Source organism: Microcaecilia unicolor, chromosome 1 (genome assembly GCF_901765095.1).
Source record: "Microcaecilia unicolor chromosome 1, aMicUni1.1, whole genome shotgun sequence".
Lineage (NCBI taxonomy): Eukaryota > Metazoa > Chordata > Amphibia > Gymnophiona > Siphonopidae > Microcaecilia > Microcaecilia unicolor.
In genome coordinates this window covers 375,079,182-375,095,382 of record NC_044031.1, presented here as the reverse complement: position 1 = coordinate 375,095,382, position 16,201 = coordinate 375,079,182, and the positions used below count along the sequence as shown (strand labels likewise).

The window sequence follows — 16,201 nt, the reverse complement described above, 5'->3', positions numbered from 1 at the left end:
TGACCACTCTAGAATCGAGTATGTGACGAGAGAGACAAAATTGCCTGAACATTTAGGATCCCTGCTACCTGAGCCACTGAAAGAACCAACAGATGGACCTCCACGCATTGAAACAGTAGCAGCACCTCTTGCTCCAATGGTAGACTCCCTGTTCCTCCTTAGCAATTGAAAATTGCAACCGCTGTGGCCTTGTCCGACCGTACTGGAAATGCTCAGCCTCTGAGAAGAAGAAAACACCTCTGTAAATCCAGAAGAATGTTTGTGGTCCCGAAAAGGTTGATTGAAAACAATGTATTCTGACGAGATCAAAAAGTGAGAGCAAACTGCCTCTGACAGTGAGCTCCCCAGGCAAGGAGACTGGCAACTGCTGGCACTACAGAACAGCTGGACTGAGCTAGAGGAATACATTTGGATCAATTGGACTCCCGAAGCCGCCAACGTAGACTGGTCTTCACTTGGAGCGAAAGAGGCAAAGTTTGATGTGGAAAAAAAAAAAACTTCTGAGATGAGCACCTAGACCAACAGTGAGCTCTGACAATACGTCACTTAAGTCCAGGTCCAGTCACCGCCTAGATCGCTACCAACATAGCTACCAAAACCTGTAGAGAACCTACTGCTGGCGGGCTAGAAATCAGCCCAAAATGACAAATTTGAGTCTGCAACCTGCTGACTGGAGCCAACAGAAGAGCATGCAAACCTGCCTCGTGTCGAACCTGACCCTGAAATACTCATTGAACTGAGAAAGTAGAAGACTGCTTTTCTGCACATTGACTGCTTTTCTGCGCATCGACTACCCAACCTAGGGACTGCAAGGACTGTAGCAGCAACCAATCGTCTGAATAAAGATGCACTACAATGGGCTCCGTTGAGAGAACCGCCACCACAACTACCCTGACATTAGTAAAGGCACGAGGAACATCTGAAAATGGTGGACTAGCCCTGCAAAACAAAAAGAACGAAGGAAACATTGATGTGCAGGACGAACAGGAATGTGAAAGTAGGCCTCTGTAAGATTGAGAGAGGTCAGAAACTCCCCTAACTGCACTAAAATAATAAACGAGCCATAAAGGTACCAATCAATAAGAGAGCACCTAAAGGGCTAGCTTAACCGCCTTGAGATCTAAAATTGGACGGAAAGAACCCTCTTTCTTGTGAACTAGAAAGCAAATGGAGTAAAGATCTGACACTGATCCTCCCAAGAGACAGGAGAAATGGTTTGAAAGTGCAGAACCCTGCAGAGAGAAGCTCCGACAGCCCCGGCATTTGCTGCTAACACGGTAAGGAGATTCTGCAGAAAACCACCAGCAAAGGGAGAGCGAATAACGCGTACCCTACTTGAATAATCTCCAAGACCCACTGAGCCGAAGCAGTCTGGGCCCACCAAGAAGCGCCAACAGGGAGAAGAGACTAAACCTGCACAACTTCATTGCTGAGAGCAGGAGTACTAATTAGCATGCGTGTGATAGCAGTAAGACATATAAAAACAGAGGTATGCCAAAATGCTATAACACCTGAAATTGCATCAATACAGAGCCTTACTGGTAGGCAACTTGTTGGGGAAAACCCCCCAAAGGAATCAGAATTCAAAGAGAATTAACTGGATAGTGCTGCAAAAATCAGCACTAAGTGTCTAAACCAAAACCAGACATTCAATGGATCGCCTGGGTGCAGAAGTGGCTGCTATTGGAGGCAGGACTTTGAGCATGATGGACCTACTGTCTGTCCAAGAATGACAACCAGTTATGCTCTTATATTCCCATTCAGCTTCTAGCGCATGAATCTGATCATACAAAAAAAATTACAAAAAATTACGAACTGGCTAGTTAGAAGTCAGTGTTGACACTAAAACAGGTAGGAGACAGCTTTGCACACCCCCTAAAAATCTAATGCTGTTGCTTTTTACTGGAGCTAGCCCAGCATTGGACTAAGGTTATACGAAAAAAAATTGTAAAGTGAAGCTTGAAAAGACTGTCTTAAAAGCTACGTATTCCAGACCTATTCCAATGAAAGGTGGAAAAAAGGAGGGGGAGGGGGGAAAGAGAGAACAGAAAAGATGAGCTTGAAACCATCTGAATATATATAGTGCTCCCCACAAGAGAATTGCTGATGGACAACCAAACTGGCTGTACCCCCAAACTAGCCATCTGTAGAACTGCATGACATTACAGATCTCAGCAGCATAAAAATGACATAGCCACAGCATTTATTTATCTGCTGCATTTGTATCACACATTTTCTCACATATTTGCAGGCTCAATGTGGCTGACAGCATTGAGAAGGAAATATAGAAACCATTTTAAAATTGAGGAAGCCATGCAAAACATGCTGCAGAGCAAACCTTGGCTGACAGCATAGATTGAATGGGCAACCGAAAATATTTTTATCCAGGAAGCTAGAGACATGAGCTTAGCCTGCTTATCTGAGATGTTTCCCTTGCTGTTTTGCCCAGAGAGGGCAAAGACAGCAGCTGATTCATGCATTACATCGTGTGCCATGCCTAGAGCTGCATGACCCTGCCAGGTAATGAGCAATGTAGTGAATATGTGTCAAAAAACACCCAATAAAAGAAACGTAGGAAGAGTAAAAACCTCCCTAGCCACATGCTCCCGTCTGAAATACCAAGCACTAGGCTCTCCGCATCAGACAACTGTCTCTCTCGCTGCGTTCCGCAGTTCTCTTCCCTCCTATATAAAACCATTCAAAATGGCGGCATTTCCCACCAAAATCGGCACCGGAGAGGAAGACGCGACCAGCAGCAAAACAATCAAGTCGGACCCCCGCCCCGATGGCACCCACGATACACTGAAAAAAAACAGCACCCTGGTAGTCCTTCAGAATTGAACAGAAAACGGACCACACAGCAGCCCCTAAACCTCGCCGCTGCAACTCAATAGCGACGGAGTTCCCTTACATCGGGAAAACAAAATAAACAAGAAACAGCTGATCAGTTAACAGCTGATCGCTACGGAGCTGCCTTGCTCCTTCTTACTGCCCAGAAACGGCTCTGCTTACACAGCAGACCGGGAGACTTTTTCTTTCTTTCTTTTTTTTTTTTTTTTTAAACAGCAGCTGCCTCTCCCTCTTCTAAAGCTTCCCTCTTCGAGGGGCTTTAGGAAACTCTTAAATTGCTTGAGAAAGCAAACAGGCTAGCCAAAAACAAATGAGCCAGGACCAGGGAGGATAGGGGGGGATGGACTCGGCCTTCCGAGTGCAGCACCCCCAAGGCTCTGAGGGACCCACAGGGGTTTCAGGCGTCAAATAGCAGGTTTTTGTTTTTTATTTTATTTTTAAACAAATGCACAGGGACACAGGAAAAAAAAAGCATACCAACACTTAAAAGTTAACCAAAAGAGAAAAAAGTATAGAAAAGACTGAGACTGAAGGGCTCACCACCTTCCACCTGCTGGAGACTGAGATTACTGGATCTTTCTCTAGCTGGCAAGGGCTAGAGTCACAACTTTTTTCTCTGTCTCCACCTGCTGGAAGGTGTACACAATCCATCAGTCATATTCTGGGCCAGTCCGGAGGGACGCTACGGAATACAGCATTGTAATATTTACCTGTACTAAGTGCTGTGAGCCTATATATGTTAATACAATATTCTTTCTATATATATCCAAACCCATGTGGATTGTGTATTCTTGGGAACAGACTGCCTCTGCGAACTGGACCCGGGACCATACCCAGACAACGAATGCTGACAGTAAGTGCCTACACAGCTTAGTAAAAGGGCTCCCTTGGTGCTTTGATCGCTTCCCACAGCACTGAAAACCATCCTTATGTATATTATTCCCAGATCTACCTCTTTCCACCAGAACTCCAGTCCCAAATTTCAACTTTCTTGTCAGACACCACCACCTGGATGTCCTAAAGTCCCTCATATAAAACAGATGGAAACATAACAGGCAATAACAGGTAACTGAAAAAGGATCAATATTAAAACTGTCTAAACAATTTGTCACTACCTGGGTAGAGCTGGGAAGCTTCAGGAAATTAACTACTCACAAGCCCTGAACAGGGTCTCAAGAAGAGATGTTTACCTCTGTGCTCTCATTGCCTCGCAACTCAGGTGGGAAAAAAGACAAGTCACTATCTGCTGGCCAAACAATGGAAATGCAATGGGGAACAATTATGTCATACATTTATATAAGAAGTCACCGACATAAGTCCCCTGTTTTGTTTTTATTTTAATCAATTAAATGTGACTACTGGATTTTTTTTATTATTAATATATATATATTTTTTAATATTGCTCACACTTTTCTCATTAGTAGCTCAAGGTGAGTTACATTCAGGTACACTGGATAGTTCTCAGTCCCAGGAAGGCTCACAGTCTAAGTTTGTAACTGAGGCAATGGAGGGTTAAGTGACTTGCCCAAGATCACAAGGAGCAGTAGTGGGGTTTGAACCGGCCACCTCTGGATTGCAAGACCAGTGCTCTGGCCACTCCTCCACTTCTCATATTATTTTTGGACACAAACAGTACTTCTTTTAGGACACTACTACTGCAGGCAAAACAGTACAAGCTCAGTGCAAGAAAAAGGACTAGTCTGCACTCTACATGGTGAAAAGGGGGGGGGGGGTGAAAAGAGATCTCTGCTGCGATCCTTGAAAGCGATGAGCAGTTTTTGTTTACAGGATACATGTAAAGATAGAAAAGTCATAATGCAATACACTTCAAAAAGTGCATTATATACTTATGTGCAGTAGGAATGTAAAAGCATCATTTAAACTCTTAAATGTGTATTTCCATCGTAGTAACCTTATTTATTAAAGCTGAGGGGGGAGGGGACACCACAGCCAACAACAGCACTAACCAGTGCCCATTGAATAAGTTATTATCTACCCTAAAGCTTTAGCTAGCTTCCTCTAAGTGTATTAAATAATAGCCTGAATGAAACAGACACTTGCCAGTCCTATGACTCATATTTCAACTGATGTATTTTGTAAACACACCCAGTGGGAGAAACCAAAATTGTAGGTCTTGTTTAATTTCCTCTCTGATCCCTGCTAGATAGGCAGGATATCAATTTTTAAATAAAATAAAACAAAGAATACAATTAGTGCATATAAACACTATAGGGAAAAACAGGAGAAAATCATCATTTCTAAGTTGAATGTCTGCTTCAATAATCTCATCATTATACTTACAGGCCCTCTCAACCTTAAATAGTATAGAAAAATTAGTTCTTACCTGATAATTGACTTTCCTTTAGACCTAAAGGATCAGTCTGTACAAATGGGTTATGTCCATCGATCAGCAGGCGAAGAGATCTAGCTTGTGTTGAAAACCTCACTGCCTAGATGTAATTCCAGGAGAGGCTTCAGAAGCATAGTTAAACCCTTTTCACATCCATAGCCCCATCTCAAACTGCCCACTCATAGTTTCCTGCTTCCCCATCCCAACAGCCGTCTCCCTTTCTGTCCCCCTCTCCATGAATCTGCCACCCTACCTCTCTTTCTCATGTCCCACCTCCATACCGTAGTGCCAGTCCTCTAACGCTCCTGCTGCAATTTGTAGATGACCAATTTGTGTATATACACTACTATTAATCTACATAAATGAATTTAAATAATATCCTCCGCAATAATAGAGAGATGATAAATGGCCTGTTTGACATCGCCTGTGGCTACTCACTGTTCTCTCACCTCCTCAATCCCCAAAAGAAGCTTTTTCACCTTAAGTACACTTTCCCACCATGGAAGATGCTGTACACAAAGGGCACAGTAACAGCCAAGCAAAATAAATTTTAAAAATAGTCAACCAACCAAACAAAAAGCTTTATAAATGTAAACAATTAAAAGGCTGCATTTATCCATTTATAATAATTAATAAGGGGCATTACCACCAATTGCTTGATTAGCTCCTATAGGAACTGGCAGCAGATTTATGATTTTTCAAAGTGTAGTGTTTTTTTCTCGCTGTTTCTGACTCTTTTATAACAGGGTAGCTTCATGTCCAGGTCACCATCAGGAGTCTTCCTGTTTCACATTGACCTTCTGAAGCTCCCTGTTGATATTTGACTGGTAGCCCTGCTTTCCAGGAGTAGCCTAGTGGTTAGTGCAGTGGACTTTGATCCTGGGGAACTGAGTTTGATTCCCACTGCAGCTCCTTGTGACTCTGGGCAAGACACTTAACCCGCCAAATCCCCCTGGTACAAAATAAGTACCTGAATATATGTAAACCGCTTTCAATGTAGTTGCAAAAACCTCAGAAAGGAAGTATATCAAGTCCCATTTCCCCTTCCTCGGAAAGGGGGAGGGAGTAACAAGAAATCTTCCTCTGATTTGATGGCTGGGTTCAAAGCAGTTTCAAAGTTTACAAGCCCATACAACTTTAAAGGAGCGGCTCATAAATTATCTTGCAAGAAATTACTACTACTACTACTTAATATTTCTAAAGTGCTACTAGGGTTATGCAGCGCTGTACAATTTAACATAGAAGGACAGTCCCTGCTCAAAGAGCTTATAATCTAAAGGACAAGTGAACAATCAGCCCGATAGGGGCAGTCAAATTGGGGCAGTCTAGATTACCTTGAAGAGGTGGGCTTTAAGCAAAGACTTGAAGATGGGCAGGGAGGAGGCTTGGCGTAAGGGCCCAGGAAGTTTGTTCCAAGCATAGGGTGAGGCGAGGCAGAATGAGAGGAGCCTGGAGTTGGCGGTGGTGGAGAAGGGTACTCAGAGGAGCAGAAGCAAGACATTACAAGCAGCAGCCACGTTGCCATTGATGGTTTGGCAGGAATCCCCCCGTGGTCCCCAGTAAGTGTAATGAAGCATCGGGTATCTGAGGCAGAGAATTCAGGTCAGTGCTCGCTTGTTTTTGCAGTGGGAAGAGCTGATGCTTTTTGCCAATAAGGTATTAGATTCTTTCACACATTTCTGCTGCATAGTTAAATCATAGCACTTCTGGTTTAGGGTAGAAGAATGGGGCAGATAGTGAGTGCAAATATTGGGCGTGCCCAAGCACCCACAGATCTGGCACTTAGGCCACGAGGAAGATCCCCCACAGGCCTGCTCCAGGGCCTTCCCTTTGCTGGCTCCTACCTTCTGAAACAGGAAAAACAGGAAGTTACATCAGAAGTCAGAAGCTGGCAGAAGGACGGTCCCGGAGTGGGCCTGTGGGTGAAGCGGTTCCATAAGGTAAACAGACGCGGCAGGGAGAGGGAAGGAAAGCAGGCAGAAAAAGATTGAGATATGCTGGATCAGCAGTAATTGCAGGTTTTTGAGGGTGTTATTTTTTTTTTAAACCGCGGAATTACCGCATGTCCCCATCCCCATGTCATTCTCTAAACAGTACAAGACATATGGCTACACGCAGATCACACCAAGAGTTGTAGGGTACTGGAAGGCAAATCACACCTTCTCTTCTTCTTTCAGAAATGCCCAGCGCTCCTCTACATACACATAGCTACATTGGCTCTACCTCCTTCTGCCAGTTCTTTAGGTTACAGGGTTGAGCTCTTTCTGCATAAATTCCATCAGGAATAATTTTATCAGTAAAACTGCTGCCTGTCATTGCCACATATACCAACAGTTACAAATCAATGCTGCTTATGGTCCAGTTATAATCCTCAAAACTTAACATCTCAACTTATTTCCCCATCTCACATTCTCCCTTTTACCCCCAAATTCATTCCCTCCAACTTATTATCATTTTTCACCCCCCCCCCCCCTCCTAGCCATTACCACTCTTCACCTACCTGACTTCCTGTCCTCCACAGCTAATGTCTCATCCTCCCTACCCCACTCCTAACCACCTTTCCTCAGGGCTCAGTCTTTTCCAGTGCTATCCCTAGAACAGCTGATATATCTTTCAGAACCACACTGCGCTCAGTATGTTCGAATCATACAATGCTTGTGCTCCAGCACTGATCTCTTGAGGCTGAAGGCAGTAGTGGAAATGCAGGCTGTGAGGTTTCATTACTAGCCTGCAGGAGACTCAGCTCAGCTGTTGGGAGAGTTTTCCTAGGGTGAACTAACCTCCAATCAGTTGGTGTCATCGTGCCTCACCAGGCAGGCTAGCCCGACTCTATTTCTCTCAGACACATTTTGATCATGCTCTAGTCCCTGCTGACCGTGGCCTTACTCCTGCCTTGCTCCTCATCAGCGAGTGCCCTGCACTTACATAAGTACATAAGTACATAAGTAGTGCCATACTGGGAAAGACCAAAGGTCCATCTAGCCCAGCATCCTGTCACCGACAGTGGCCAATCCAGGTCAAGGGCACCTGGCACGCTCCCCAAACGTAAAAACATTCCAGACAAGTTATACCTAAAAATGCGGAATTTTTCCAAGTCCATTTAATAGCGGTCTATGGACTTGTCCCTTTAGGAATCTATCTAACCCTTTTTAAACTCCGTCAAGCTAACCGCCCGTACCACGTTCTCCGGCAACGAATTCCAGAGTCTAATTACACGTTGGGTGAAGAAAAATTTTCTCCGATTCGTTTAAATTTACCACACTGTAGCTTCAACTCATGCCCTCTAGTCCTAGTATTTTGGATAGCGTGAACAGTCGCTTCACATCCACCCGATCCATTCCACTCATTATTTTATACACTTCTATCATATCTCCCCTCAGCCGTCTCTTCTCCAAGCTAAAAAGCCCTAGCCTTATCAGCCTCTCTTCATAGGAAAGTCGTCCCATCCCCACTATCATTTTCGTCGCCCTTCGCTGTACCTTTCCAATTCTACTATATCTTTTTGAGATACGGAGACCAGTACTGAACACAATACTCCAGGTGCGGTCGCACCATGGAGCGATACAACGGCATTATAACATCCGCACACCTGGACTCCATACCCTTCCTAATAACACCCAACATTCTATTCGCTTTCCTAGCCGCAGCAGCACACTGAGCAGAAGGTTTCAGCGTATCATCGACGACGACACCCAGATCCCTTTCTTGATCCGTAACTCCTAACGCGGAACCTTGCAAGACGTAGCTATAATTCGGGTTCCTCTTACCCACATGCATCACTTTGCACTTGTCAACATTGAACTTCATCTGCCACTTGCACGCCCATTCTCCCAGTCTCGCAAGGTCCTCCTGTAATCGTTCACATTCCTCCTGCGACTTGACGACCCTGAATAATTTTGTGTCATCGGCGAATTTAATTACCTCACTAGTTATTCCCATCTCTAGGTCATTTATAAATACATTAAAAAGCAACGGACCCAGCACAGACCCCTGCGGGACCCCACTAACTACCCTCCTCCACTGAGAATACTGGCCACGCAATCCTACTCTCTGCTTCCTATCTTTCAACCAGTTCTTAATCCATAATAATACCCTACCTCCGATTCCATGACTCTGCAATTTCTTCAGGAGTCTTTCGTGCGGCACTTTGTCAAACGCCTTCTGAAAATCCAGATATACAATATCAACCGGCTCCCCATGTTTGCTTACCCCCTCAAAAAAATGCATTAGATTGGTGAGGCAAGACTTCCCTTCACTAAATCCGTGCTGACTTTGTCTCATCAGTCCATGTTTTTGTATATGCTCTGCAATTTTATTCTTAATAATAGCCTCCACCATCTTGCCCGGCACCGACGTCAGACTCACCGGTCTATAATTTCCCGGATCTCCTCTGGAACCCTTCTTAAAAATCGGAGTAATCGGAGTAACATTGGCTACCCTCCAGTCTTCCGGTACTACACTCGATTTTAGGGACAGATTGCATATTTCTAACAGTAGCTCCGCAAGTTCATTTTTTAGTTCTCCATTCAGGGTTCATGCAGCTAATACCTGGCAGCCACCAGCACTGGAGGGCTCAAACTGAAGGAAAGAGATTACTACAACTGGAAAACCCCACCCTATCTTCCCCTGGACCAGGGGTGCCATGCCCTGTGGGGAACCTGTCCATGAACCTAGCCTATTTGCAACTCCTGGGTCTCCAGCCTGATAAGAAGAGTCATGCAAACTCTCCCAGAAAGCAGTGTGGTGCCTGAAGGGATCAGCTAATTCCAGACAGTTCTTATTCTGTGATCACATCTTTGTAGGCACATGAGAGAGGACTTTAGCAGCCAGGTAACTGTGTGCTAAACCCAGTAGAACCTTAAGACAATAAAATATGATATTGGATTTAATACTCGATCAGGAACCAGTACAACTGAATTAAAATGGGGGCGGCTTTAGTTCACAGTCTCTTCCTGTATATCAAAAGGCAGAAAAAAAATGAATATCCAGCAATGATAATGTGCAACCTAAACAGTTTTGTGGTCGTCCTTGGTTGGGTTGATTTGCCATTTCCTCAGCAGTGGGAATACCAGTCTACTGCTAGAGACAATAAAAGAGGGCAAGGAGTAAAATCAAATGCAAGTCCTCACCTGGGAATACAGGCTAGATATGAGATGAGTCTTCTGAGGTCTTCTTGTCGTATTCTATCATGGTTGCTGCGGGCCGGAAACGTTAGAATAGGTCCCCCTCGTTTGTCTCTGCCACCTGAAAAATAACTACAACTTTAAACAGAGAAAAAAGAAAAAAAGAAAAGCCACACTATGTGACCTCAGTATCCTCACTATAAGGTAGGCTCCTATAACAGAAACCTTCTCTATACACTCCCCTTCGACTATAATAAATTTAGTTATTTTTTATTATTTTTCTTCTCCAAAAGCAAATATAGAAAGACTGTACCTATTCATATCTTGTTTCTCATTTATTAAGTTTTCACCATGTCAAAGCTGAGTAGAAAAGTATAACACATACATATATACATAAAATACATATTAGATAACTCATATATCTACACAACCAAAGTGAAGGGTGGGAATAAGATCAATTAAGGAACTATACTTGGTTTTAGGAAGTTAAAATAATCAGAGTAGATAAAATATCAAACAAATAAGTTTGGAATCCACCATTTCAGATTTACTGACACATGCTGGGAAAAGGAGAAATTGTCTCTTACCTGATAATTTTCTTTAGTCAGCAAAGCTGTTCTGAACCAATGGATGTTATCCCTTCCTACCAGCAGGTGGAGGTAGAGAAAACTTAATTCTACCAGTAACATCACCAACTTAAGCTAAGCTGCCCCCTGGAATAGTACAGCATGCATCTACTCAAGCAGCAGAAGGTCCCTTTGAAACGCACCCCATGCCCCATCAACCACTGCAACTATAATGATAATCAAGCAAGCAATACACCAGAGTGGCATTCGCTACCCTACATATACCAGGACATAGGTACATCACAAAAACCGATATGGTTGACAATCACAAAATGAATTTCTCTTTGTGTTTTATTTTTCATTTTATTTTTTTTTTATAGCACTGAAAAGCGAGCAGAGCCCACAGCACACTCAGTACCCCGGGTCAAGGTCTTCCAAGGGCTGGACTTCAGAACAGTTTCACCGACTAAAGAAAAGAAAGTTATCAGGTAAGATAATTTCTCCTTGCTTAGCTCAACTCTACTGTTTTGAACCAATGGGATGTACTCAAGCAGATGTACTGGACGGGGGAAGACAAGGCCCCCTGCCTAAGTCCGAGCAGGCTCTGGCCAGCACACCCAACCTGTAGTGCTTAGCAAAGGAATGAAGCAGCAACAAAAGTGCAACCCTGCAGATCTTCTCAGGGGATACCACCCAGGCCTCCAGGCCTCCACCCTGGAAGCAGCCTGAGTCCTAGTAGAGTGGGCTTAGAGCCCCTTGAAGCACCAGACGAATTTTGCCAATGGTAAGTAGGCTCAATAGCCACCTTAATTCACCTTGCAGTGGAGGCCTTCAAGGCAGCCTGGCCCTTCCAAGGGTCATGGAAAGGTACAAAGAGGTGATCCAAGAGACAAAACTTGTTGGTCTTCTTGAGGTGCCTGAGCAGCATCCTCCGGATGTCTAGCTTTTGAAGTCTCCAATCCTCAGACAATCCCTAAACCGCAAAGGTGGGCAAACAAACCACCTGATTCACATGGAACAGAGACACTACCTTAAAGAAGAAATAGGGATCCCAACACAACAGGGCCTGCAATTCTGAAACACTCCTAGCAGAGGTGATAGCCACAAAAAATACCGTGTTGATGGACGCCAAGAGCATGGGCTCAAAAACAGCCCCTGCTCTCGGCTTGGACAGCACCCATAGGTCCAGATTTAGGTCCCACGATGCAAAAGAAGAATGAAGGGGAGGGGCACAGATGCAGCACCTCCTTCAGAAATCGAGCTACGTCTCTATGCAAAGTCAGTGAGATGTCTTTCCCCATCCCCTGAAAGCTGGACAACACAGCCACCTGGACCCTCAGGGAGCTCAAGGCCAGCACCTGGTTCCAGGCCCTTCTGCAGAAAAACCCAAATCGTCAGGAACTTGAGCCCTCCAGGGAGAGAGGGACTGCTCCCTGCACCAGGATACAACTACATAACAGTTCCTGACATAAGCCAGGGACATAGAGGACTTCCTGGAGCGAAGTAAGGTTTAAATCACGGGGGGGGGGGGGGGGGGGGGGGGGGGGGAAGAACCTGTGCTTCTCTAATTGCCATCTCTCAATGGCCATACGTAAGCCAAAAGGAACCGGATCATTCACCTCTACTGGCCCTTGCTGGAGCAGACCCAACCTTTGGACAGCGGAAGCCAATTCTCCATCAGCAGATGCAAGAGATTCACGCCACCAGCAAAACCAGATGAGAATGGTGCACAATCTTGAGCAACAAGCAGCCAATGAGAGGCCTTGGAAGGAAGATATACAGAGGCTCCACTACTGGCCAAGGCATCTATCCCAGGAAAGGCTGGGTGCCTCTGGCGACTGAAAAGGCACTTCACCTTCGCATTGCCTCTGGATGCCATCAAGTCAAACTGAGGAGGCCTCTAGTGGTCCATAATGAGCTGGAAGGCCTAAAGCTCCAGCTCCCAGAGAGAGCAACTGATACAGTATGCCTGCATATTGCCATTACCCGCAATATAGACCACTGAGAGAGCCTGCAGATGCACTGTTCCCACAGACAGACTCACTGCCTCCAGGTCCACCACCAGACTCCTACTTCTGCCCTGCTTACTGATGTACAACATTGCTGTGGCACTCTCTGACATCACTCTGACCATTCTCCCTTCCAAGAGTGGCTGAAAAGTCTGCAAAGCCAGATGGAATATCTGGGTCTCCAGGCGGTTAATGGAACAGGACATCTCCTAGCTTGACCAGTTGCCCTGTGCCACATGCCCAAGACAGTGAGCTCCCAAAGGAGACTCACATCCATAGTGACCAGCACCCACTGAAGAGGATCCAGATGGACCCTCTCGAAAGGTTCATCAGACTGTCCCACCAGGCCAGACTGATCCTTGCCCTGGGCGCCAGCAGGAGAAAATGTTGGAAATCCTGAGAGGCTGGCGCCCACCAGAACAACAAAGTCCACTGTAGAAGGTGCTTGTGAGCTCTCACCCATGGCACCACCTCCAGAGCTGCAGCCATGGAGCCCAGGATCTGCAAATACTTCCAGCCTGCAATACACAAGCTCGCACAACCGGCGCCCCTGCGTCTGCAGCTTCTCCACTCACTCCTCCAGAAGGAAAACCATCCCCCACCAAAGCAGGCTTCCAGTTACTCCACAATCTGAGACAGGTGGCTCTTGGATCGAATCACAACCCAGCCCAGAGATTCCAAGGGAGATGACCTGGGCGGTGGCCTGGCTGGCCTCTGCCACTGAATCTGCTCAAATCAGCCAGTTGTACAGGTGCAGGTGAACCCAAACCCCCACACCCTGGCACTGAAAATGCGCAGCCACCACCAACAACACTCTGGAGAACGTGAGCGGCGTCATAGCCTGGCCAAAAGGCAAGGCCCGAAATTGAAAATGCTGCTCCAGCACAGAGAAGCACAGATATGTCCTGTGATGAATCACAACAGGAATGGGGAGATAAGCCTCCAAGAGATCTAAGGAAGTCAAAAACTCCCCCCAGCACAATGGAAGAACACAGTCTCCCTCCAAAAGTGCTGGACTCTTAGGCAAGCATTGACCCCTTTGAGATCCAAGATGGGCCAAGGAGCCGCCACCCTTCTTCGGGACCATGAAAGAGATGGAGTACCTGTCCATGACACGCTCCACCATCAGAACAGGTTCAACCGCTCCCATATCACAGAGATGCTGAAGAGTACCACAGCATTGGAACTTTAGAGCTGAGCCACAGGGAGAGGTCATGAAGGTATCTGGATCCGGACATGCAAATTCCATGGAGTAATCCCTCTCGACCACCACCAGAACCCACTGATCTGAGGTGATGCAGACCTACTCCAAGCGGCTGCAGTCCAACTGGAGGGACCCGAGGGCCCAGCTCACTTGGGGCCTTGAAAGGACCCCTGCTTGAAGGATCTACCCCCCCCCCCTGGGCTAAAAGGCACCAAGCAGACCTGAAGCAGCCCATCCCCTTGAGGCTGAGGATTGCTGAGCACCCTTGCCGCAGCTCGGGGAGATGGAGAACCACACCTCCCCCATGTCCTTCAACAAGCAAGCATACCCTAAAGGGCAGCTGACTCAAAATCTTCTTGGAAGCCGCATCCAGATCCAACGGCAAAGCTGCAACCAATGGCAACCCTCGACACTGCCACTGAACGGTAAGCCAGACGCACGAGATCATATAGGACATCCGCCCAAAAAGGCTAAACCAGACTCCAAGCGAGAAGTCTCTGGGGATTCCAGCAACTGCTGGAACCAACACAGCATGGAGCTACGTAACCATCACAAATAGCAGCCTGAATGGTGAAGACTCCACTGAAAAGGCCAGGCGGAGCAGCTGTTCCACATACCTTTCATAGAGCTAAGGGCTGAGTCCCCTTGGACAGGTACAGCAGTCACCGTTGTGACCACTGTAACCAGGGCATCCACATTCAGGAAGACACAACACTTCTCCAACTTCTCAACAAAGGCATAGAAGGATAGAGACGACCAAGAGCCCCGAAGACTCCAAGGGGACAGTCCAGGGTCTCCCACTCCACCATCAAGTAGATGATTATGGAGCAGAAAATGCTTTAAGGCCCCGAGGAGCCCACTGCAGGAGGCTTAAGCACAGCCAAAGCCTCTGCGACCTCGTTTAAGGAAAGACAGTGCCTCATGATAAAAGGGTAGGAACACATGGGATTGGTTCTCCACAGCCTCCCGACAGGGAGAGTCCACAGGGGACTGGAAGCCCAAGAGGACAGCAGAGTCCTCCTCCACTCCCTCTGAAGAACTCAGACATGCTCTAAAGCGCTAAGACTCTAAAAATTGGGCCCCACCAATCCCCTCAGGGTTACCTACCAAGAGGAAGAGGGTTAGGGTAAGAGCTAGGATTAGTCCCAAGAGGGGATCTGTGTAGGGCCTGCTTAACCAACTGGGTCAGGCTCTGCAGCCAAAAACACCATCCCCCCTCCCTCCCTCCCAGAGGGACCCGGGCTACATGAAAAAACCCATCACATGAGCAGAGATTTTTCCTCCCAGTCTGAGTGAATTGAGAGAAAGGATTTTACACCCCAATATGCCTTGCCAGGCACACTTTGAGAGAGAGAAATTTATCCATTTGAGCTAAAGGAGGGAAACACACCACACAGGTAAAATTCTCACTGAGAGAAGAGAGACTGAATGAGTCCACATTTACACACTAGAAAAATAATCCATTATCCCTGCTCAGGTGCTGGCTCTGAAGGCAGCACAGAGTGTGCTGCCAACATGCTCTACTTCATGGTAGAAAAACACAGGCCTGTCTGACTGCCCTGACCTACCTCAGCCCAGGGCTCCAGCATCTCTGTTGTCCCAATCTCTCTCTCTGGGTGCTTCTAGAAGAAAATTCCCTACTTAGTTCTTTACCATAAAATTAGCCCCTGACAAAGGGCATAAAGTAAACCAGGCCAATTTAATTTATTTTATTTTTTAGTATATGTGCACCTGAGGCACCTGTAAGGGGAGCCCGTGGGGGGGGGGGGGGGGGGGGGGGGAGGAGGAGTACACCCAAGCAGGGTGAATAGGCAAGAGAGGTGGGGGGATAGGGACCCACACCCCTCGGGCAAGATCCCATAGGACCGAGTCAAAGCCTCACACACTGGCACTAAGAAGTGCGACTGGGAGCTTCAGAGCCAAGCTGTGTTCAACCAGATATGGTCTTGCGACTGTGAGCTGGGAACAGCCACTAAGCTTGACTACACTGTGCAGTCGCAACCAGCAGAGTGGGGAGCTAGGCCAGGAGCACAGTCAGACCAGTCTACCACCAGCTGAAGGTAGAGAAAAATACTGGATTGTTACAGGGAGCACCTTAG

At 46.5% G+C, this 16,201-nt stretch overlaps 1 protein-coding gene across 1 annotated transcript in view; it reads right to left on the bottom strand.

The window, feature by feature from the left end:
- TRIO (trio Rho guanine nucleotide exchange factor) overlaps positions 1 to 16,201 on the bottom strand; it is a 905,131-nt gene that overhangs the window by 631,683 nt on the left and 257,247 nt on the right. Inside the window, 1 exon segment of the mRNA XM_030209962.1 lies at positions 10,330 to 10,444. Coding sequence (XP_030065822.1) covers positions 10,330 to 10,444 — 115 coding nt within the window.